Here is a 23313-nt window from a genome sequence, read left to right as displayed (position 1 = left end):
CCGGAGGATGTGAGCATGTGTGATCTGGGAAGTGGAGGCAGGAGGTACCAGCTGCAGAGGCCGAAGGTGTAAGAGAAGTTTTCAGCCAGACTTAGCACAAATGCAGAGTCTAAGAAACACAGCGCTGCAGCTGCAGAGCTGCTCCCTGGACAGCCCTCTCCTCAGGCAGCAGGACGGCCTTCCCCACTGACCTCACTCCAAGACCCCAAACGCAGTGTGTGCCGACCTAACACACCACAGGAAAAGGGGGACGCGTGCCCAGCCAGACCCTGGCAGCTCCCAGAAAGCCAGAACTCTTAACAGGGGCGGACATTTGCACCTTCCTCCTGCTCGCATGTTTCTAGTACTGGAAATTCTCCACTTGAGCCAAGTCTGACAACACTCTTCCACACCCACTTGGTCCATTAAGTCACTGTCCTAAAACCCAGGGAGATGTTTTAGTCGAGAACATGCAGGGTCAGAGCTTGCCTGAAGACACAAAAACACTCAGGGATTCCAGGAGAGATCCTTCTTCCTTCACACTTTACAAGCAGGAGGAGCTACGCAAGCCCCCTCCACCCTGAACACACAAATGAGCACACAACCTCTTTACTGTAGTAGACTCTTGGTTTTATTCGTTCCCTCAGCAGAATAGTTTTTATTCATTTGCCTTTTCTGGCCTTGATCTTCCTCAAGTAGAACTCTAATTCCTTGCCTTCCAACACGTAGCCATCGGCTCGGCCACACTGTCCAGGTCTGGAGGCAATGCAGGCTGCAAGGAGAAGTCATCCAGTTAAAGAAGTTTAATAATTCACCACCCCAGTATAAACACAACGTGAAATAAACACTGCAGGCAGTCTCTCTGCAAAAGCACGGACGAGGAAGTTATCAGTAACAGATACACCAGTTTATGTGCTGGCTTCAGTACCTCCCCCTAAGGTATCTTGCTCTTGAACCTGCTCTGCTAGACCGAGTCCCTAATGAAGTCCTCTTCAGATCTCCAAACTGTCATCGCTCAAGTTCAGTAGCAGAACTGGACAAAGGTCTCATCACCAGAAGACTTCAGAACACTGAACTATTCACCAGAACTTGAAACTGGTCAAAGCTGTTACGTGTTCGTATGACATTCTTCCGATACACGGTGCAGCCCATGGGTCTTTGCTCATTTTGCAAGTCTTGAGCCCCATTATTTTTCCCAAAGGCCAACCAGCAATGATTGACTCCAGGAGCCTGGCTGGGACATGCAGCAATTAAAGCTCCAGAAACAGTTTTCCTCTTCCTGCCAGAAGTGGGGTAACTCAGGAGAAGATAAAAGAACAAGTTACATTTAAGACCCAGACGATACTCCTGCAGATATGGAGGAAAGCTCCATCGCTTTCACCCTGCAGTTAGCTTTATGACAGCAAGTAGGACTTCAAATGATCTCAAGACCAAGAATAAGATCTGCTCTGGCACCCTGTTTGTGCCCCGGCTCCCTTATCCCCACCCACATTAACGCTGCCAGGGACTCACCAAGTAGCTTTCCTTGCTGGAACTGCTCCTCAAGAATACTTGCTATCTTGGCATTCTTCTTTCGCTCATCATATTTTTTCTGGATCTTCTTTGAACGCTTCTTATTCAAGATCTCCTCCTCTTCAGGAGTCTACAAAACAAGACCGTAAGTGAAGACAAGGTTAAGCATATGGCCACCTTCTGCTAGAGCAGGTGGTCTCCACTAACATTGAGACCCTTGTATTCTCAGCGCTGTACCGCATTTCCCAAGTCATACCTTCCAGAGGTACAAATACTTCTACCTCACAGAACCAGGCGCTGTTTCACTTTTGAGGCCAAAAAACGCCAATGTTGCTCACTAGAGCCACTGCTGACAGCAAAGCGCAGTGCCCTAGGGAAGGGTGCTCTTAGACAAATGAAACTGCAAAGGCTTCCTTGATGAATTAACCCTCCTCCAAAAAAGTGAATACTCTTTCCCTCTCCAGACATAATGAGAGCACTTGGGTGTGGTGCAAGTCCTGGCAGACAGGTTACAAGCTCTCCCTGTGCTTCTGAACTGCACAGTGCTCAGCTAAAAGTGCTTTGTTTTTAATGCAAGGAGACAACCTTAAGCTGAGTGCCTCACACAGGGGTTTAAATATCTTCTAGCAGCCTGGGGTTTGGATCTCAAACAAAATTAAAGGCAATGGGTCTGGATATTTTAAAGACACTTGAAAACACTTAAAAGCAAGCTGAAGTTTAGTTAGCAATCCACAAGCTTCTCATCAAAGCAATTGTTCCCCAGCACAAGAACCTGACCTGCAAAGTCTTCCTCAGCATCGTAAGATGTCATCGCTCTCCCTTCAGTAGCAGAACTGGACAAGGGTATCATCATTAGAAGACCAAAGAGATCGACAGGCAGGTCCTTGTGCACAAATGGGTGCAATGCCTCAGAGAGAGCTCCGTGGTACTGAACACTCCATTAACAGAGCCAGACTCATCCTGGGAGCTGACAGGAACATAGCCCAGATAATCAGTTTTATCAGTGACGGGTACTCAACCCTGTTCTTGCAGGCACTGTCCACTCCCAACGGCTAACTGCCTCTAGCAGGGCAGACTCTACTCTGCATGGAATCAAAACGACAATGACAATCCCAGACATACCAGTTTGGCGCCCTTCTTGCGTCCAAGGGGCAAGGCGTAGTGGGCTTCATACCACTGCCGGTACGGGGTGCTGTCAATGAGAACGATGCAATTCTTCACCAGGGTCTTTGTCCGCACCAGTTCATTGTTGGAAGCATTGTAGACGACATCGATGATTCTGGTTTTGCGAGTGCAGCCTTTCAAAAGAAGAGTATGAATTCAGACCTACAGGGATCAGACAACTGAGAATACAGTCCACAGCATCTCACACATACCTTCAAACCATCTCACACGCATCACCCCACCAAATGTCCTCCAGCTTCCCTGGCATTGAATTAAATTTAATTAAGAGATGCATCTATTTTTATCAGTCAAACTTTCTGTTGCTAGGACAGGAGCCTACACCTGGAAACTGATTCATCCCAGGTCAAAAACTGGGATTTGTGGCCTTGCTGGAACTCATCTCAAGTAAGACTAAGCAACGCTAAAAGATAAATTTCTGGATTGGAAGATACCTCAGCACATGCCAACTAACATTGCATACAGGGCCCGTATGTACTCCTAGAGTTACTGAATTAAGCCGTGTTGAATGGGACTGCTCTGCAACACATACTAGAAACCATTTTTATAGGATGAGGGTTTATGAGTAAATTGAGAGGGGAAGCTGGTGTTTTCACCCTTCAAGATCCACCTGAAGCATTCAGTCTCAGCTACTAGATTTGACTGTTTAGCAGTTGCCCACCCTTGAGACACAGCCCTCCATGTATGCAAAGGCCAGGCACAAGATGGGTTTTCTCCTCTTCGCTCACGCACCTCATCCTTGTTCTGCAAGGCACGCTCAGTCCCTCCGCTTCTGTAATAATGCCTACGAATGACAGCACTTATCACAGTATGGACAACGCTCTGTGATCACTGAGGAGGAAGCACGTCCTTTCTCCCTCACACCACACTGGCCACCGAACCACCACCTTCCTTACTGCTGGCTTTACCATCATGCTGAGTAACACTGAACAGGCCCGGGCTCAAGTTATATGGTTTTCAGTTTGTAATTCAGAGAAAACCCACCCTGCTCAGGGGAAACACTATAGACTCCTCTCTCGCTTCTGTGCTTCCCACGTCTGTTTAGCAAAGCAGGAGTATGAAGTAAACTGCACGTGCTAGGATCTCTCTCGGAAGACGTGGCCCTAGAACAAAATCCTCAACACCTTTCTCTCTTGTACAGGACCATCTAACTTTTAGTAAGTGTTCATCAATAAACAGAAGTTGTATTTATGAAGAACTACCCATATTTAGTTTTTTTGCCCCTCTGTAGCTTTCCCCCAGTAAAAACGTAACATGAGCATGTCACTCAGTGTAACTATGACACTCCAATCACTGTGAACTTAGCAGACATCCAAGTCTCCTAAGGCCACATAAGGTCAAAGTTATCATCACTATGCATGCTGCTTCAGACGCACCACTGCAAGCTCCACGATTTTCAAACCCAAATCCACGCTTGCATCATCACCCTCTACTCTGCAGCAGCACCAGAGACCAGCACAGCTGTAAAAGAAGTTTCCCTTCCAACACATCAGGCTTACGAGGTACTTACATTCCGATCCCCAGGAGAAGTTGCCAACATCCAACCGAAGGGCACGGTACTTCTTATTTCCACCACGAACCCTCACTGTATGAATTCGGCGTGGGCCAATCTACGGTCAGAAACAAACACGAGGGTGTTGTTGGTGCTGGCATGCTGCAGCTCACGCAGGAGCCCAGCCAAGCCCTAAGCTCAAAGGCAATGTGGTCAGTGTAACTATGACAAACCCCAGCATCGGCAGATACGGTAAGTGACCAAAACGGTCTGCTGCATCTACCTAAGGTGAAAATTTCATCACTCCAATTGCCTCTTATTGCAAAAATATATCACTGCTTTCCACAGGCACAGGGGAAAGTACCACCTTTTAAAGAAGCAGCAACAGATATTTAACCACTCAGAAAACACGGCACATATTTAAGCCTCTAACACCACGCAACCAGCAACCTGAGTTTGAAAACACAACTACTGACCACCCTCCCCAAATCACCCACCTTAGTGTTGGCAGGAGGTCGCCCCAACTCATACTTCCTCTTCTTGTGGTAGGGCTTCCTCTTGCCCCCAGTCTTGCGACGCTTATGCCAGTTGTCCCTGGAGATACCTGAAAGGAGAGCAGTGTGGTCAGAGGATGGCACGGAGTCCACCTGGCCGTGGCAGGACACGGTTCTGAGTCCTCAGCTCTCCAAGGTTGGTATCCGCACAATGCACTCAGCCTTATGCAGCAGTCAGAGAAGCTTCATCATTGATACTCAGATCCAGCTCGACCTCCTCCCTTCCAGCAGAACGGTACAAGGCAAACAGACTCCCTCCACCGTGTCTGATGGGCGTCCCTTTGGGAAGCAGCCTCTCAACCTACCTCATGTGCTGGGCACCGTGTGGGAAGTGCCCCATCCCAAGCTGCCAGGCACACCATGGCAGACACCCTACACTATCGGCTGGGTCTGGTAGGTGCTCTATGGGAAGGGACCCCCATCCCACCTGTATCCTGAGCCCTTACGAGACACTCCAACACAACCCTGCTTCTACCCAGCCTGCTGGGTCCCCTACAGGGACTATCTCCACACCGCACCCCACTTCCCAGGTCCCCTGCAAGCCCCAGCCAACCAAGTAAGTCTTTCACAAGGCCACCCCCCACCCCTCCTGCTGGGTCCCCCAGAAACCCGTCCCACCTCATCCGCAGGGTTCCCTGCAGAAGACGCCGGGAGCGAGCCCAGCGCTCGGGGCCTGCAGCAAGGCAAGGCGAGGCCGTCCGCCTCGTCGTCCCCCCCCCCCCCCCGTCGCCATGTTGGGCCTGCGCACCCTCCTCCCGCCAGCGGCTCGGCGCCGTCGCGGCCGCCTCCAATGGCGGGCGGTGCGGGGCTGGCGGCACCCCCCGCTGTCACTCGGTAAGGGACAGGGGCGGGCAGCGGCGGCGCGGCGAGCGGATGGCGGCGGATGGCGGCCGGGCCCCGCAGCAACCCCACTCACCCATGGTGCGGCACTGGCGCAAAGAGGCGGGGCGGACCCTCACGGGGCGGCTTGGCGGGGCGAGCTCTCGCGAGGCAGTGACGTCACCGCGCCGCCAGCGCGGGGCGCGCGCCGTTGCCCGGCGACGCGGCGGCGGTGAGGGGCGGCGGTGGCGGCCGGTGCCGAGTCTCAGCGTGTGTCAGCGCTGGGGCTGCTCCGCCGGGGCAGCAGCGGCCCCGGGCTCCAGCCCGCGGGCCCGGGAGGGAGGGGAGCATTACCGGGGGTTTGTCTGTCGCGGGTCCGTCCTTCCTGCCCCGCGGGTCACCTCACGAACGCCTCCGGGCAGGGCCCAGGGCCGGCATCCCGCGGCGGGGCCGGACCGGACCGGACCGGACCGGACCGGCGCAGCAGCCCCCGCGCCCCCCGGAGTACAGCCGTGCTCGGCGCTGCGGGCCGCGGGCGCCTCATTAGCATACGGCTCATTAGTACCTTGGCTGATTTGCATACCCAGGGTGCACCGCGGACCGGCGGTGCAGCCCCACCCTCCCCCGGTAGCACTTTCCGCCGCTCCCGCGGGGCCGCTCGGGTCCGGGCGCGGGGCCGTGCCCGTGTGCGCCGCCGGAGGGGCGGGCCGGGCCGGGCCGGTGGAGGATCGGGGGGGGGCGGCGGCCGTGGGGCGGCGGGGGTCGCCGTGTGCTACGGAGGGACAACCCGATGACGGTGTGTGCGCGGGGAGGACAAACGTCACACTCCGGTTTCTCTTCAGATCGCATAAATCTTTCGCCTTTTACTAAAGATTTCCGTGGAGAGGAACAGGCACGAGTGTCGAAGAATTTTTTGAGGTTCCATTTCGGTGGAGCTGCTCTTTTTCTGGTGAAAAATAGAATGGGTCTGAGGGGGTTGTGCCGTGTGCGAGTCCCGGTGCCGCGGGGCGAGCAAAGGGAGGGTGCTGGGCCTGCCCCGGGTGGGGTTAAATTTCTTCGCAGCCCTTGGCTCGGGGCTGGGCCGTGTTTGTGCTGGTGGAGGCGTGGGCAGCACGGGGGGGTGGCGGTTACTGCCGGGCAGCGGTCATGCCGCCTCACGGCCTGTTCCGCTCCGCGCACCGCCCCGCCGGCGACCGGCCTGGGGGGGGGGGCGGCACAAAAAGCTGGGAGGGGACACATCCGGGACAGCTGACCCTAACCGACCACAGGGATATTCCATGCTGTCGTGGTTTAACCCCAGCCGGCAGCTAAGCACCACGCAGCCGCTCGCTCACTGCCCCCCCACCCCTGGGATGGGGGAGAGAATCAGGAAAAAAAACTCGTGAGTTGAGATAAAGACAGTTTAATAGGACAGAAAGGAATGAAAAACAATGATGATGATAATAATAATAATATGACAATAGCAATACTAAAAGAATTAAACTATACAAAGTAAGTGGTGCACAATGCAATTGCTCACCACTCGTTGACCGATGCCCAGTTAGTTCCCGAGCCGCGATCCCCCCTCCCAGTTAACTCCCCCCAGTTTATATACTGGGCATGATGTCATATGGTATGGAATAGCTCTTTGGCCAGTTTGGGTCAGCTGTCCTGGCGGTGTCCCCTCCCAGCTTCTTGTGCCCCTCCAGCCTTCTTGCTGGCTGGGCATGAGAAGCTGAAAAATCCTTGACTTAGTATAAACACTACTTAGCAACAACTAAAAACATCAGTGTGTTATCAACATTCTTTTCCTACTAAATCCAAAACACAGCACTATACCAGCTACTGGGAAGAAAATTAACTCTGTCCTAGCCGAAACCAGGACACATGCCATATGACGTCATGCTCAGCAATATAAACTAGGGGGAGGTTGGCTGCTCGGGAACTGGCTGGGCGTCGGTCGGTTGGCGGTCAGCAATTGTCTTCACTTGCATCACTTGTATTTCTTGGGTTTTATTTTCCTGTTATTTTTTTTCTCTCTTTTCCTTACAATTTTTAAAAATTATTATTATTTCGTTCTAATTATTAAACTATATCTCAACCCACGAGTTTCTCACTTTTACCCTTCCAGTTCTTCCCCCGTCCCACGGCGGGTGGGGGAGTGGGCCAGCGGCTCTGTGCTGCTCAGTTCCCGGCTGCAGTTAAACCACGACCGGGAGCCACAAGCCCTCTCCGGGCTGCGGGGCGCAGCGATCTGCTGCGGGACCGGCCCGGACGCGCACGGCGGAGCCCAGCCCGGCCGGGCCCCCTCCGCACCGCCCCCGCCCGCGCGTGCCGCCGCCTCATTAGCATGCGGCTGGTTTGCATACCCAGGGTGCACCGCGGCAGCGCGGCTCTGCCCCGGCCCCGCCGATGTCCGCCGCTGCCGGCGGCCGGTCCGAGCTGTTCGGGTCTGCACGGCCTGTGCGGCCGCGGCGGGGCCGGGCCGGGGGCCGCGGGGCCGGGAGCGGGCGGGCGGGCGTCCGTCGCCCTGACTTCTGGGCGCGGGGCAGGCGGGCGGTGTGGCGGGGGTGAGCTAATGGCCGTACTCCGGTTTCTCTTCAGATCGCATAAATCTTTCGCCTTTTACTAAAGATTTCCGTGGAGAGGAACAGGCACGAGTGTCGAGGAATTTTTTGAGGCTCCATTTCGGTGGAGCTGCCCTTTTTGTGGTCCAAAAGCAGAATAAAAGCACAGAACTGAGCCTTCCCGCTGGTCCCATCAGGACGCTCCCCCGTGCCCCTATCCTCGCCCCGCCCGTCCGCTCCACCGCACCCCCAGCCCCACCGCAGCGGCGGGTGTGGCGGCAGCCCCGGACCCGACCGCGGCTGGGGCCTCTTCCAGCCCTCCCCGGGAGCGGCACCTCCGCCCGCCCCTGCCCTGCCCCAAGCCGCCGTCACGCAGTGGGGCCGACTGCGCAGGCGCGGCGCGGTGCCGAACTACACCTCCCAGCATGCCCGCCGCCCCCAGGGGCCGCCGCCGGCCTTCTCCGCCTCCTGGGAGCCATAGTCCTGGTCCGCGCCCCGGGGCACGTCGGGAGCTGTAGGCGGCCGTGCGCGCAGAGCATGCTGGGAGGTGTAGTCCTCCCCCCGCCCCCGGCGGTGTTTCCCGGTAGGCCCCGCGGCACGCCGGCGCGCGGTGTTTAAATCGGCGGCGGTTGCCCGGGCCTGGGTTCTGCTGCCGGGACGGGGGGTGACGCCGCTGCTGAGGAGCCACCCGCTCTCCTCGTGCCCGCGCCATGGACTCCCGTCTCTGCCGCCACGTCTGCCCCGGCCGCGTCATTAACATCCAGCGGAGCAACGGTGAGGGGTGGGGAGGGCCGCGGGACGTCTGCGGGGGTCCCGGCTGCTGCCGTCGTCTCCCGTAGCGCCCCTCGGCAGCTACGGGACGGTGCCGTGGGGGTCCCGACCCCGCGGGGCAGCACCCGGCGGCATGGGGTGGCCGGGCCCGGGCTCAACGCCGGCCTCTTCCAGGCTTGATCCATAAGGCGACGGTGAAGACGGTGAACGCGGAGCGGTCCTCCGTGTCCGTGGAGTGGTCCGAGGGCGGCGCCATCAAGGGCAAGGAGGTGAGTGAGGGCCCACCCGCGGCTCCTTCCCCAGGCTCCTCCGATGCTCTCTCAGGCCACAGCGAAGGGGCGATTAGTGCCCCCCGAAGACAGGCAGCCTCCGCGTGCTGCCCGCGGAAGCCTCGGCCGGGTCCCTGCCTCTGGAAGCCAGAGGTTTATGAGGCGTGCCCCGGCCCCAGCCAGCCCGGCCGCCCCGCGGGTGCGCTCCGGATGAGTAACGCTTTTTCCACGCTGTTGCAGCTGATTCAGTTCTTGTGCTTGTTTTAACGTTATGCATAATTAAAGCAATGAAATGGATGTGTAAAGGTAAGGTGTGAAAGCTGCAGCGGAGCAGCACCAAAACAGGGCTCTTAACCGTTCAGAGGGAGCGAGGGGATGTTGGGCTTCTCGCGCTGTGGGCTGCTGATTTTGAATGCCCCGAAGTCCCAGTTTTCCCAGCTCTGGGGGCTGTCTGTCGGCTTTTCATGTCTTAATAGTGGCCTTCAGGCTTTCCTAAAGACTTAATGTGCCACTAATAAGTTGCCACATTGAGAGGGCTGAGTTTGATTTCCCGAATCTCTACACTGGCGTAAAATAAATCCTGTGTGACATGGGATGGGGGGGAGTCTGGGGCATTTGAGGTTGACGTGGCTGAAATCCTGACACTTAAGAAAATCTCCTTTGGTAACTGAGCAAACATGCTTGTCCTGCTGGTTTCTCTGGAAACATATATACTCTGGAGTTTAGTTAAAATCTTAAAGTTGCCATTGGCTGGTTCTTTGAAACTGGATCTTATACTGTTTATGCGCATGCCGCATTCAAACATGCAAATGTGCCGATTCAGATGTAATTGCTGGCTAAATTGCATGTATGTGTTATGATAGTAAATCTTTATGAAGATATTTCAAAATCCAGCAATTTTCTTACACACTTATCTATGCATGGTGTATATACACTTCCATACACTTATATATTATACTGTCCACATATAGGTATTTCTGAGCTAATTCACTTTCTAATTAGATACTTACAAATTCTATATAAATCAAATTTTATAGATTACTTCTCTTATGTTAGAATGTGGTATCTCCACATTTTACAGAGGTTCACCTACTTGGTTTTGCTCTTTTTATGGACTCTTATTTTATTTAAGTAATTTAAAAGCTAACTGAGAACTCAAGAACAACCTGGAGTGGTGCTTGTGTTGCTTTGTTAGGTGAATTCCACCGCAAGCTGCTGTGATACCGGAGTTTTTGTGTACACGTGCTTTCAACCTCTTCTGCAGGGTTAGGTTTGAAAAACTGAACCGAGAGAGTTGCTGCCTTTTGTGCTCGAGCCTGCCCTTGGCTGCCTGCCCCCCGTCGCTCCCCCTGCCCTGCGGCTGCCTGCACCAGGGCGCCGCAGAATGCGATGAAGGCAGAATTGTGACTTCACTGGCGGGTCAGGCAGGAGGCGGTAGCTGGCCCTAGGTGAAATCGCTTGCAATAGCAAGTGAAAATGCAGGTGAATTGACTTGTGGATTAAATGCTGAATCCTTCATTTCCCAAAGTCTAAGCAGCTCTTTGAAGTTTATTTCAGTAAGCACAATCACGCAGTAAACACTTAATGCTCTCCTAGCGCAGAAGTCACAGACCAGCTGAGATTTACTAAGATTAGCAGTAAGAGATTAAAGCAGTTGATGCCAAATGTGCTTTGCCCATCTCTTCAGAAGTGCTCTATGGCACCTGCAGAGCTGCGTGGTGTTTGGCAGATGAGGGTAAATGGCTTAACTAGCACACTTCTTCTAGCATATTTGGATGTATGAGACTGCTGAAACAGAATGTGAACTACTGTCTTGCCCTTCCAGGCAATTTTAACTTGACATTTGGCAGGCAGTGAGTCAGGTTTGTTTGACTGTACTGAAAGTCAAGGTTAAAAAAAAAAAAAAAAAGCTGTATGTGGTAGCAGCAATATTCCACTCTGTAAAATCCTACCTTTGCTCTTGTAGATTGAGATTGATGATGTGATAACAATAAATCCTGAGTTATCAGAAGAACTACCTGCTGCAGATGTGAAAGAGAACCTTCCTTTGCAAGAGAATGTAACTGTACAGGTAAGTGCTTTAAAGTGATTTAGTCTCTCCTAAGGTACTAAAGTGTCAACAGCATAGGTCTTGTTATAAATAATACCCTCAGTCTTAAAATTTGAGGTCTCTAACTTGTCTTTTCTGTCTCATAGTTAGACTTTGGTCAGAAAATCTTGTTGTATCAATGTTGTCTTGAAGTGGTGCTGTGCTAGCTGTTTGCAGCTTACTCTGATTACTTACAGCATTCATTGTTTTTCAGAAACAGAAGCGTAGAACAACACTTTCAAAAATTCCTGCTCCACGGGAAGGTGAGAAAATGTTCTTTTCTCTGCTATGTCCCTGTGAAACAGTGGTGGTCTTTCACTGTAGCCATAATACTCTACTTTAGTGCATCATAAGGCTGCTCATTCAGGCAATGCTAATAAAGAGCATCCAGTTTCATACCAACATTTTGGACTCCTGAGTGCAGAAACTTTGCTAACAGACTGCTGTCCCGTTCCGGTGAGCTGTTGACGTGTTGCCCTTTCCTGCAGCATTGCCGTAGTTATTCCTTGATACTGCTTTAAATGTCACTAGGCAGTTACTGTTGCAGTGAGTTTTAAAGTTTTGTATGGAGTTTTGCAAATGCCACAAACAACAAAAGGTAAGTGGCAGTTATTAAGATTAAAAGCGTCACAATGAGAATGGAAAGGGCAAGAAAGAGATAGCGGTGACAAATGGATGTCTCCTCTTCAAAAAGTCCCCCTAGACAATAACTAGAGCTTTATCCTTGGAGACGTTTCAGACCAGGCAGCCAAAGTGCCAGCTGGTGTGCCATAGCTCAGTGATTGTGTGTCAGTACAACGTTTTGAGCAAAGCCAGAAGAGAAGATAGAGATGTCAGAGTGTGGGATTGCTTAAGTAATTGTTTTTCCTGAGGTGTCAGGAGTTAGAAAACTCCCATGTTTTCTACATTCTTTTAGCTTATTAGTTGACTCTCTTGGCTTTTTGAGTTGCAAGTGGCAGCATTACAGATTTATTTGTAATACACTTGTGTGAGGCGGCTGAGGTTGAATGGTTGCTAATTTAATGATTCTCTTAAAGTGCATAGTCAGACAAAACTTGTGCTTTTCCATGCAATTGAGCTGTAAACAAAACATCTGGGCTTGTCTGTCCTCTTTTGCTGTATGTGATGCAAGACAGGGAAGCTGGTACCAGAAGACAACAGTACAAGTTATCTTGCATTGGAGAGGCAGGAGTAGTCTAAGAAGCTTAATGTGTCAAAAGTTGTTCTGTACTAGAACATCCTGATCTTCCTCAAAGCCAGAGAACTCTCCATAAATTTTGTGAACTGGCAAGGAAAATGATGTGGTAAAGTTGTGACTGTCTTAGGTCAGTTAATGGAGCTGGATAGCCAGCTGGAAAAATACAGGTGTGTTAATCCAGTCACTGCTTGATGGAAAAATGTCCTCACAGAGGTCACGGCTTTCCTGAAGTACAGAATCTTTATGGCAAATCTGAAATATCTGTTGCCTTTCCTGCTGGCACAGTCTTGTCCTTGAAGACCTGCTCAGAGTACAAGAGAGAAGCAGTGTTTTCAGTATTCCTCAAATATTATTATCTGTTATTATAGCTAGCTAAACCCCATGAGTGTCAGTGAGTATCTGTCCTGTTGCAAACTCTGCACTAATTAGAAAGCTAACATTGGCTTCAGGTTTTGGTTCTTAGACTAAACAAATTAAAGAAGATCAGGAGGTGTCTGTCTCCATCTCATTCAGGAAAGTGAGAGAAGCAGAAGCAGTGCTTTCAGAATGAATTAAGAAACAGATATTGCCTCAGTCCTCTGAATCAATAAGAATTTTGGAGGATGCTGAATACCCTCATGTACAAGAATCACTTGAACCAAAGCCATCTAGATGCAGCAAATCCTCCAGTTGGTATGCCTGTCCAGGAGCACTAGCATTTACAGAAAAAGTGCTGCTGAGTTTGTGATGAGATCAGGTCTGGGCATGTGTGACAGAATTAAATGGAATAAAATGCCATCTCTGAGCATAATGAAACTGATGCTTTTTGTTCCTAAAGTTGCAGCAGTGACACCTAATGTCTCTGCACCTGAGCAGAAGATTCCAGGTAAAGAGTTAACAGATAGGAGGACTGAATTTCGTGGGTACAGTTGTAAGGAATTTGATCCAGAATTGAAATTAACCATTGGGCTGAAACAAATCTAATGTCCTTTAAAATTATAGTGATTAATTCTGGATAAATTCTTATGATTCCTAGAGGTGAAGGTAGTTCTAGCTTGCCTATCACACTTTTATTTTTTTCATATCAGATTTGCTTTCTTTACAAATCTATTGAGGTGTATGTTCCAATCCCTTCCCCAGGCAGCTTTGCGAGGGACTTGATCTCAGTGAAAGAAATACACCTTGGCATGTGACAATGGAGACTGCCTACAAAAGGACCCTTTCCAAAGACTTGTTGTTGTGATCATATAGAGTCTTTTAGCTGAATTTGGTGTTATCAAGCTCCCACTCCACTGTGCACCATGCACACTGTCTGTGCATGGGTGCTGTGATGGTAGGCATGATGCTGCCCGTGACCAGTTGCCAGACCGCAGCACTACTGTCACCATCAAACAGTTAATTCACACAGCCCTGCAAGTGTGAAGCTTCAGAGGATTTCCCAGTTCCCTGACTTGTAACTTCCTCCTTCCTAGGTATTAAGGTTCTGGAACTGCCATATTAGTGAATGCTTAGTGGTATCTGAAAGAAATTCACTGGAACTGCAAATCTGGAATGAACTGTTTGCTTTTTTGTAGTGGTGTATTTCATGTTCACTTTTCACCCACCTGCATTGCTTTGTCCTGCACTTTGCTAATGCATCAGAGATATGGAAATGGTCCTTTCAACCACACCTTGTTCCCCACTGTTCTGCACTTTGTGAGCACTCTGTTACTTGCAAATGTCTGAGTCTCTGAGGCATGATGCTGACCTTGAATTCGTGTTTCCAAAGCTGTTCGTGGCCGTTCCAGGATGTCTGTTATCACAGAATCTCAGTGCAGCCTCCAGGAAAATGAGATGGGAGTGGATCCCTGCACTTCTACACAAACCAGAAACAATTTGTCAGTTCCTGGTGAGTGGAGAAAGAACTCAGTGAATTCTTGCTATGAAGCAAGATGCTTGGTATGCATTTAATTAGGTAAACTGCAAATCCCAAGGGGGGAGGAGCAACCTCTCCTCCATCTATAAAACAAGAGAGACCTAGAGGTCTGCCACTATGTAAATATCCAGGGCTCCTGCCTGAAGGGGTTCTCAAAAGACTTTGGAAACAATGTTGTTGAATAATGATGTGCTTTATTAGCCAGAGAGCTGCGGGTGGGTGGGTGGATGTGGTATCTGCTTAACAGCATAAAGTGGTATTCACAGGGCTAGAGTGGGAAGACAAGTACCTTAATACTGCTGACACCACGCTCTGTAACTAGACTGGTAGTAGTTTTACCTATACTGGTTGAGTAAAGCAAGAACTTGAGCCTACTTGAATTATGAAATTGTAGTTATTTATCTTTACCAGGCCTACCCTATGAATAGTTGAGGGCATGCCTTGTGTACTAAGGTCTGCAAAGACATTGAAATAGGAGGTTTGATACTAAATTCTTGTCTAGTCAGTGTGGCCTTGATTTGTAGCTTTGAACAAAAGTTGGTGATTGGCAGAGGATTTAAAAAATTATTTGCACACTTACCACAGGTTTTAGCTAGTTCTCTCTCCTGATCCAGAATCAGAGTTGAGGAATGCCTGTGGTCTGTGATGCTTTACAAATTACAAAATTATTCTTGATCTTTGGGATCTACTTATTGGTCTGGCTTCTTTCTGCAGCTGGCCGAACCAGGACTAGCAGGCTGAGCTGTGCTCCAGAAGCCTCACTGCCAAGTGTAAATGGAAATGCAGAGGATCATCTGCCTGCTGCTAGAATGAGCTCTTCAGTGAGCCCAGGTACCAGGGAGCAGTGGGTAAGAACTGACTCACCAGTCAGCAGTGCATCACTGAGATTGCTGCTTTGTATACTCCCAGAATAAAGCTTTGAAAAGACAGCTTTGGCAGTAAGACTGAATATCTTGAGTATTTCTTACAAATGTGTAATTCTGTTATAGCGGTATCACCTCAGAAATGCTGCCTTTACTTTAGAGTGGTAGTGTGACTTCCTAGGCAGTTTCTGTGGTAGGTAGATCTGGTTTGGGAAGGAAGTGCTGCAAAATTAATGACCATCCTTCTGAAGATGATTGTTTCCTGTACAAGTTAGTCTGTCAGCAACCTGGAAAAGTTGAAATATTTGTATTGTACTTAAAACCTAGTATGAAAATTTAATCCAAGGAAATGTTTTTATTTTATCTAGTTCGGAGAAGATCTAACATTGTGAAAGAGATGGAGAAAATGAAAAACAAGAGAGAAGAAAAGAGAGCTCAAATTAGTGAAATCAGGACAAAACGTGCACAGGTGGAGTACTCTACAATACACCAGTAAGGGGAAATTCTATAGGACAGTGTATCACAATAGTTGAAAATAAAACATATTTTGGACAGGCTTTGTTCTTACGAAGCTGTACATAAGGATGGATTGATTCTAATTTCAGAAAGTTCTGAATCTTAGAATTAGAAATATTTCTAATTGTGTACAGCTGATTGTTTAGTATTCTCTGAGGCTTTTTTGCTGTAACAGGTTAATTACCTTCACATCCATGGTTTTTTTCCATGCAGGAATTTGACAGCAGCTGTCCAAACTGGGAGTTCGCACGGATGATCAAGGAATTCAGAGCAACTTTAGACTGCCAGCCAATATCTATAACTGATCCAGTAAGTAAATACTGAGGCTCCTAACTGCAGACTGTAGACAGACTTCTTTATTTTGTACTGAAGATTTTAGCATATGAGCAATTTAGTGCATCACTGCACCTTGGAAATCCTCTGAGCATATTGTGATCTTGAGGCACCTGGTGGTATACGTGAGGTCACTCACCTCCCCTGTTTAGGGCTAAGCTGCTTTGCATTACTTTGCATATGTTGCTAGTGAAGAGCTTGCACTTCGACAATTATCATGCAATGATTTGTGTGGTAACATCAGTATTTTTCAGAGCTTGTAAATGGCAGAGCCTATTACATAGTAGCTTAGCTTGTTGTAGGTATAGATATAATTTAAAATGGGCTATTGCCCTATAACAGAAAGTGTTATTGTATGTAAGTCATATATTAAGTAATTTTAAACTAGGTCAAAAAGCAGAGGAGCAAAAGTAGAGGTCAAAAACTAGAAAAACCAGGCTCGGTCGATATCTTCAGCAATTATGGAGGTAGCATTGTTTAATACCTGAGAACAAGTAGTCCTTGTCTAGCAAAAGCCTTGTTCCAAGAAAAAAAAATAGGTGTGGACTAGCTTAGAACACTAGGTGGTTTGTGTGCCTGCATCCTAGGGGGCTGAGAACCAGCTGTTTGTGTACATATCACTGCATGACAGAAGAAGAGTTTGTCGTCTTCTGTTTTGTGCCTCACCCAATGGAATATGCACTTTCCCAAACTCAACTGATCTGTAGCTGTGCTGCACAAATAGCTAAACTTACTGCATCAGTAAAGAACTCAGGTCAAAAAATACCTCTGGGGTAAATTAAAATAATAATTTGCCTGAATTTGACTGTAGTCACAGTACTGATATCACAGATTTTGCTGGAAAGCTGGCCAAGGACTAAACTTTTTACTAATTCCGAGACAGAATATTTGGGGCACTTTGCTGTAGCATAGCAGCATTCCCACCTGGTATATTGGAGCACGCTACGTAAAGGTCAATTGTTTGTAGTGTTTCTTTTGCACTGAATGGACTTTAAAACTTACATCCCTGCATGAGTGGGTCTGATCAGTAGCAGAGGCAACTCTGATCAGCATATAGAAAAGTAGATGTGAGGGAGCATCGAATCTTTCTCTCTGTAATACTAAGCAGGTGTAGGTGTAATTGGGAAATAATTCTTACTTGTTTTCTTTTCTTTTAGATAGAAGAACATAGGATTTGTGTCTGTGTGAGGAAGCGCCCTCTCAATAAACAAGGTGAGTGTACTGACAAAGCAACTCTGTCTTGGAGAAGTTTGACATTGCTTATTCTTGTTAAAACTGAGGGTCTTTTCTGTCAACAGAACTTCTAAAAAAGGAATGTGATGTGATTACTGTTCCAAGCAAGTGTGTCCTGCTGGTGCATGAGCCAAAGCAGAAAGTGGACCTAACAAAATACCTTGAAACCCAAGCATTTAGATTTGACTTTTCATTTGATGAATCCTCGTCTAATGAAATGGTATACAGGTAATGCTTTCTTCTCATTGGGAATGACTTTCGAGATAAAAGCATGGAGCTATGGCTAGATGGCATCCTGGCTTAAAGAAACCGCTACCCGAAATAAGTATTAAAATCCTTTTTGGAGGAAACCAAAGGACTGAAAAGTCTAAAGCTTATTTTTGGCATGGCCTTGCTGATTTCCCAAGGATTTTCTTTTTTTAGTAAAACTGATGAAGCAGGGTGTAAAATGCTTGCCTTAACTGTCTTTTACCTTCTGAATATCCAGGTTCACTGCTAGACCTCTTGTAGAGACCATTTTTGAGGGTGGGAAGGCGACATGCTTTGCATATGGCCAGACAGGCAGTGGCAAGACACATGTAAGTTTTTTTTTTTTCTCCAAGGTCTCAAATTTTCTAGCTTTATCTAAAGTATTTTAAAGCTCCTTGATGTTGATAATGAGTAGGATTGTATAAAGAGTTTGGATCTTGGTTTTATTGTCTTAAAGCTAATACGTTGTCAGTTGTTAATCCTCTTTTTCTGTAGTTTTATGTATTAGTGGGTTTCCTTTGTGGTTTGAGGAAAATCGTACTAAAATCCCCCCATAGCTGGCTTTTTAAAGACTTAGGATGTCCTCACATGTTAGTGCTAGTCATGGCTATTCGTTGCCTCAAATGGCTGTGGCTGCCTAACTCCAGTCTGCAAAGTGGGGCTATTAGCCTACATCTGAGACAAAGGCTATTGTCTGTACTGTGTTTTGAGCTTGGAGGCATTCCAAAGACTTAGCGATTATATAAGAATAAGCCTCTTGTTGCACACAAACTTTTAAGCGATCTGGTATTGTTTGTGAAGTGTGCAAATTAGTGTGTTCACTTTCTAACCAGCCCTTCCAGTCTACCAGCTGCAGTTTCAGGAGACCTGAAGGTTGTGTTTTCTGCCTCAAAGGTGATCTGCTCTAAATTTTCAACAACTGTGGTTTTTTAACTTTCTTCATCTGGAAACTATAGTGAAGGAAAGTGGGAAACTCTTCCCTCACAGTGTCATAGTGGAGTCAAATCTGCTGTCTTGTTCTGCAAGAAGCTTTTACCTCAAACCACAGTGATCTGGACTGGACTAGGCTAGCCTGCCAGTTTGAGTAATCAGGCAGTTGCTGTCATTCCAGTGTTAAAGGCAAGTTTTAGGCTAGGATCTCCTATTGTTAGTGCCTATGTAGTGAGCTGTAGATATCTTCCGGTAATCCAGAAGGAAATTTGGAAGCTTATAGAAGTTTGGACACAGGCTGCCTCCATGGCACTGGAATGGGCAGACAAGCCTGCTCATCTGAGCATCGTTACAGGAATACAACTGTGAGGCACTAAAATCATAGGCAATGAAGTTATTTTCCCTTCCCAATCCTAGGGTGCAGAACTAATGCAAGAACAATAGCTGTACCTTAAGACTAGAGTGCTGCATATTAAACTCTGGTAGATTGAGAATATGTCATGGGATTGAGTTGTGTTCTAATTAACTCTGTTTCATATAAAAGTGGTAGAGCAAGTCACCAGGATAGCACCAACTGAAAATTTTGTTGAGATTAGGTCTCTTCTCCTAAGTAACAAGCCATAGGACAAGAGGAAATGGCCTCAAGTTGTGCCAGGGGAGGTTTAGATTGGATATTAGGAAAAATTTCTTCACCGAAAGGGTTGTCAAGCATTGGAACAGGCTGCCCAGGGAAGTGGTTGAGTCACCATCCCTGGAGGTATTTAAAAGACCTGTAGATGTGGCACTTAGGGATGTGGTTTAGTGGTGGACTTGGCAGTGCTGGGTTAATGGTTGAACTTGATGATTTTAAAGGTCTTTTCCAACCTAAATGATTCTATGATTAAAGGTACCTTGGTCAAAGGAGTTAAAGGTAGTGTCTGCTCTAGAAGTTTGTGTTTTGATATCACACACAAGCTTTTGCAAGTAGCAGTGAAAATGTTACTCAACCTATGTCCTAAAAAATGAGGCTTTGTTTCTTCTGACCAGAGACTATTTGGTTGCACTGTCAAGGCCGTGCATTTCCCCTTGAAGGAACAACTGCTTTGACTCTGCCCTGCAGAGCCTTACGGGCATTCAGCTGTTGCTTTGCATAGTCCAGATCTTCTTTCTGAACTGATAGGGAAGCAGCAAACTGATTTTATCCTGAATTGCACTGTTCTAATCATCTCGCTGATGTTGGAGCATATATATATGGTAACTCCCTAGTATGTTCTTGGGACTAAAATCAGGTAGCCTGACTTGTTTGTACCATACCTTACCTCTGGCCTTTTCTCTTCACAGACTATGGGCGGAGACTTCTCTGGGAGAGCACAGAATGCCTCAAAGGGCATATATGCTTTTGCATGTAAGTTGATTCTTCTTTAGATACGAAAATCAAATTAGTGCTTGTTTTTCTTAAATAGATAAGATCTGGTTTTGTATGGTTACTTAAAATGTTTCCAGTAAAAGATACATAAAGTGTTTGTTTTCAGTAATAAGTAGTGGTGTTTGTTGCAGGAGGTATGATTATTTTTTTCATCAGTTTCACAAAATATCTTCCATTCAGCCTGCAAATTTCTAGATTCACACTTAACTCACCAGAAGATATTTGTTTTTGAGGCAAAGAGATGACATGTTTTCTAGTTTGGCATTTACTGGGCTGAATCATTTAATGTTGATTCTTCTGCTTTGCTTTTGTCTCAGACTGAGGATGTTGTTTGGAAATACCTGACTTGAATGCAACACAACCCTACCCATTTCTGATATAAAGCTTGTTATACAGAAAGCATATGAATGTATGTTATGTTTCTTCCTGTAAGCATTAGATGCAAAAAACCTAGCACATACAAAATGATTTCAGAAAATGGATGCTTAGAAGCCCCTCCTTGATATAATGCCTAGAAAGCACCATGAACCCTGACCTCTTCTACCTTCCCTTTAGTAAGGCATATTGTGAAACTAGTCCGCATAGCAAGGCGGTTGAAACAAGAGTAACTGTTTGCTAGTCTCTGAAAATTAGTTATGACTGGCGCTGAAGGAAAGTCTTTGCTTTTCAGCTCAATTTCAAAGTCTGAAGCCTAATTGTGAAAAAGCTGCACTGGATCCAGCCAAAGGGTCAACTAATCTGGTATATTGTCTCCAAACAGCAGCAATGCAGACGCTCAGGGATGCATGTTTTCTGGGCTTTCCACAAGAAGCGCTTGAAACACAAATACATGACTTTTTCAGGCCTGTCCAAAACTATAGCAGATCCCAGTGTTCCCCCAGCTCAGTAAGGATTGTTGTCTGTGGGTGACATTAGCAGCAGAAACTTCCATATCCCCCTGTGTTTTCAGTCCCTGGATGAGGATGCTGCTGAAACAGTTCTCCAGATGGTAGCACAGCACTAATTGTTTCACCAGCATTTGTTTAGGATGACTGTCATTCAGCTGCTAGATGCTGCCTTATGACTGTGCAATATTTGAAAGTAGACCAAGTAGCAACTAGAACATGTTTTAAACTAGTTAACTAAACTTCTGCCTTTCCTCACTAGCACAAGATGTCTTCCTCCTCCTAAACCAGCCCAGGTACAGGAGTCAGGACCTGGAAGTCTATGTGACTTTCTTTGAAATATACAATGGAAAGGTAAGACTTTTTTTTTTAAATCTTGACCTGACTTTTTTGGTTGAATGTTTCATAAGTAGCTGAGTGAAACTTACTATAGTTCTATATAGTCTATTGTTGGTGTGTTTGGAATTGAATTGGAAGCCTATGTTAAAGGTGCTGTTTCTATATAACTTCCTATAAAGACAGTATAAAATACTTACAAGGAGACTTTGTTCAGATTTGCCTCAATCTTGTTGCCTGAATATAGGTGTTTGACCTCTTGAATAAGAAGGCAAAGCTTCGGGTCCTGGAGGATGGCAAGCAGCAGGTCCAGGTTGTTGGTCTCCAAGAGAGACAAGTCGGCTGTGCTGAGGATGTCATCAGAATGATTGAGATGGGCAGTGCCTGCAGGTTTGGTGCCTTAAAACCAATAAGAAGAGTCATGTCCTGTTGTATCTCCATGTCTAGAAAAATTATATAATGTCTGTAGCTGGTGCTTTGAGACTTAAACAGAAGCTTGCTGTTCCCAGTAATAGGCAGGCACTGAGCGGCACCTCTGCGTAAATACAAGAAGGTGGTTACAGAATAAAGGGCTAGCAGGGATGGGTTTAGCCTGCCTTCCATAGAGAAGGTCAGAGTTCATGGTTCACATGTCCTCATGTAACTCCAAGAAGAGAGAAACTATTCACATGAGGAGATGGCTGCCCTGGTGCCACAGCTAAACTGAGCAGTCTAGCTGGTTTCTAGAAGTATCAGCTAGTTTACAGGAGCACAAGTAGCTCCCTGTGGGCTTGTAAGATCAAGGAAGAGCAGCTGGCATCAACCTACAGGTGCACAAATGCTTTGGCTTAACTGCAGGCCAGATGAGCTATTCCAATGGCAACAAAAATGCTGCATGTCGTTCAGGGATCTTGTCTAAAGAATCCTTGAGAGCAGATGCCAAGGGACAGCTGTAGGCTTGGCTCATCATCCTGGCAGGAAGGCTGTGGTCAGGACAACTCTACCGTCGTACTGGTGTCTTTAATCAGCAGCTAAAATTTGTATTACCAAGTCTTATCTGTCTCAGTTAAGTTGCAACTGCTGTGGAAACATTACTAGGCAAATGAGAACTCCTTGGCTTCTGTATTACACTGCATGTGCAGATATGCACATCCTGAAAGCTCATTCAGCACTCTGCTGTGCATGGTTTTTTTTGGCTGAGAATTCAGCCAAGAACTGTTTAACACTTCAGACTCCTGCCTCACTTTAGGACAACCTCCCTTCCTTTCCCCCAGTAGTAGGGATGCAGGTGGGACAGTGAGCCTGCCAGCCTTCTCAGGGAATAAATGACAGTGAAGGTCACAGGGAGGTTTATGGTAACTTATAAGACTCCAGTCTGTGTCTTGCAGTGATGGGGCAGGTGTAGTTGCACAGCAGAGGTAAAGTGCCAAGCCAGCTTGGCTGGAGAAGGGGATTTACCATGATTGTAATGTGCTAGCACAGCTAATGCTGTTTAGTGGGAAGCTTGGCTGCACGTACTGTGTAATGGCAGACGCATTAGGAAAATGACATGTGGCCTGCTCTGAGGCAGGGAGATGCAGTGCTGAAGGTATGTCTTCCAGCTCCAAATGCATGTAAGGCATTAGCAGTCAGAAAGGCATTCCAGTAGGCTGGCTGAGTTGAGCCAAGCAGCTTAAATAGCCTTAAATCTCTACAACTGGGGTGCAGGTTCATATTTCTCACAGCAGTCCTTCTGTGCTCTTATCACAGGTAATTCCATAACTCATGCAAACTTGAAGTATTAATGTGTGGCATAAAACCTGGGAGGTTAAACAACTTAACTGAATGGCTGCAGGTCTTGTCTAGCACTGTTGGGACCTGTTGCGTCTTCTGTGACACAGTTCTAATACTTGTTTGCATCTTTGCTGTAGGACATCTGGGCAGACTTTTGCAAATGCTAGCTCTTCACGGTCACATGCCTGCTTCCAAATCATACTACGCCGAAGAGGGAAACTGCTTGGCAAATTTTCCTTGGTGGATCTGGCAGGAAATGAGAGGGGTGCAGACACATCTAGTGCTGACCGGCAGACACGAATGGAAGGTGCAGAAATCAATAAGAGCTTGCTGGCTTTGAAGGTGAGCTATAGCTCCGGGAGCAAATAGTGCTAATCCACACATGGATTCTGTTCAACTCTGGGGTTATCTGTTCTGTTTCTTTCCAGTGCAAGAGAAAAGAACAGCCAAAAAGAGCCTAGTTTAGTATGTTAACAACCCTGAAAATGGTGTGTACTTCCATTTAGA

The 23313-nt window shown here is 47.5% G+C and overlaps 3 protein-coding genes and 6 non-coding genes across 10 annotated transcripts in view; 3 read left to right on the top strand and 6 right to left on the bottom strand.

Moving 5' to 3' along the window:
• Window positions 1–587: 587 nt before the first annotated feature.
• Window positions 588–5654, bottom strand: RPS8 (ribosomal protein S8). Its single transcript, XM_050901320.1, has 6 exons — window positions 5636–5654; window positions 4663–4769; window positions 4184–4283; window positions 2614–2789; window positions 1492–1621; window positions 588–751 (listed from the first exon to the last, which is right to left on the bottom strand). The coding sequence occupies exons 1-6, from the start codon at window positions 5637–5639 to the stop codon at window positions 642–644; spliced, it is 627 nt and encodes a 208-aa protein (XP_050757277.1). The 5' UTR covers window positions 5640–5654; the 3' UTR covers window positions 588–641.
• Window positions 967–1038, bottom strand: LOC127019430 (small nucleolar RNA SNORD38). Its single transcript, XR_007766921.1, has one exon. It is a non-coding gene; the product is annotated as a small nucleolar RNA SNORD38 (small nucleolar RNA).
• Window positions 2278–2350, bottom strand: LOC127019429 (small nucleolar RNA SNORD38). The gene has a single exon (XR_007766920.1). It is a non-coding gene; the product is annotated as a small nucleolar RNA SNORD38 (small nucleolar RNA).
• On the bottom strand, window positions 4373–4476 carry LOC127019431 (small nucleolar RNA SNORD46). Its single transcript, XR_007766922.1, has one exon. It is a non-coding gene; the product is annotated as a small nucleolar RNA SNORD46 (small nucleolar RNA).
• On the bottom strand, window positions 4836–4920 carry LOC127019428 (small nucleolar RNA SNORD55/SNORD39). The gene has a single exon (XR_007766919.1). It is a non-coding gene; the product is annotated as a small nucleolar RNA SNORD55/SNORD39 (small nucleolar RNA).
• A 706-nt stretch (window positions 5655–6360) lies between the features above and the next one.
• On the top strand, window positions 6361–6475 carry LOC127019421 (U5 spliceosomal RNA). Its single transcript, XR_007766913.1, has one exon. It is a non-coding gene; the product is annotated as a U5 spliceosomal RNA (small nuclear RNA).
• Window positions 6476–8101: 1626 nt separating this feature from the next.
• Window positions 8102–8216, top strand: LOC127019445 (U5 spliceosomal RNA). Its single transcript, XR_007766935.1, has one exon. It is a non-coding gene; the product is annotated as a U5 spliceosomal RNA (small nuclear RNA).
• A 558-nt stretch (window positions 8217–8774) lies between these two features.
• The window catches only part of KIF2C (kinesin family member 2C), a 19901-nt gene continuing 5362 nt past the window's right edge, over window positions 8775–23313 (top strand). Inside the window, exons 1-16 of one of the 2 annotated variants that reach the window (XM_050901109.1) lie at window positions 8775–8858; window positions 9030–9124; window positions 11091–11195; window positions 11428–11476; window positions 13229–13276; window positions 14159–14278; window positions 15020–15136; window positions 15537–15637; window positions 15898–15993; window positions 17175–17229; window positions 17316–17478; window positions 17738–17828; window positions 19750–19813; window positions 20981–21072; window positions 21302–21444; window positions 22944–23148. In XM_050901109.1, coding sequence (XP_050757066.1) covers window positions 8795–8858; window positions 9030–9124; window positions 11091–11195; window positions 11428–11476; window positions 13229–13276; window positions 14159–14278; window positions 15020–15136; window positions 15537–15637; window positions 15898–15993; window positions 17175–17229; window positions 17316–17478; window positions 17738–17828; window positions 19750–19813; window positions 20981–21072; window positions 21302–21444; window positions 22944–23148 — 1608 coding nt within the window. In that variant the 5' untranslated portion in view covers window positions 8775–8794. Of the gene's footprint in view, window positions 8859–9029; window positions 9125–11090; window positions 11196–11427; window positions 11477–13228; window positions 13277–14158; window positions 14279–15019; window positions 15137–15536; window positions 15638–15897; window positions 15994–17174; window positions 17230–17315; window positions 17479–17737; window positions 17829–19749; window positions 19814–20980; window positions 21073–21301; window positions 21445–22943; window positions 23149–23313 lie in introns of those variants that run through there. The other variant, XM_050901110.1, reaches the window with a different exon arrangement.
• ARMH1 (armadillo like helical domain containing 1) overlaps window positions 12544–23313 on the bottom strand; it is a 25737-nt gene continuing 14967 nt past the window's right edge. The window contains exon 12 of the mRNA XM_050901111.1: window positions 12544–12552. Within this exon, the coding sequence (XP_050757068.1) occupies window positions 12544–12552 (9 nt within the window). The remainder of the gene's footprint in view (window positions 12553–23313) is intronic.

This window comes from Gymnogyps californianus, chromosome 8 (assembly GCF_018139145.2).
Source record: "Gymnogyps californianus isolate 813 chromosome 8, ASM1813914v2, whole genome shotgun sequence".
NCBI classification, from domain to species: Eukaryota; Metazoa; Chordata; class Aves; order Accipitriformes; family Cathartidae; genus Gymnogyps; species Gymnogyps californianus.
The sequence above is the reverse complement of the archived record's forward strand: the minus strand, read 5'-3'. Positions and strand labels throughout refer to the sequence as shown.

What these genes read in the sequence shown, in the direction of transcription:
- RPS8 (XM_050901320.1), bottom strand. An exon ending in GCAAGAAGGGCGCCAAACTG is followed by an intron (nt 1,622 to 2,613) that starts GTATGTCTGGGA and finishes CTTGTTTTGTAG; the next exon opens with ACTCCTGAAGAGGAGGAGAT. An exon ending in CCAGCAAGGAAAGCTACTTG is followed by an intron (nt 752 to 1,491) that starts GTGAGTCCCTGG and finishes TTCTCCTTGCAG; the next exon opens with CCTGCATTGCCTCCAGACCT.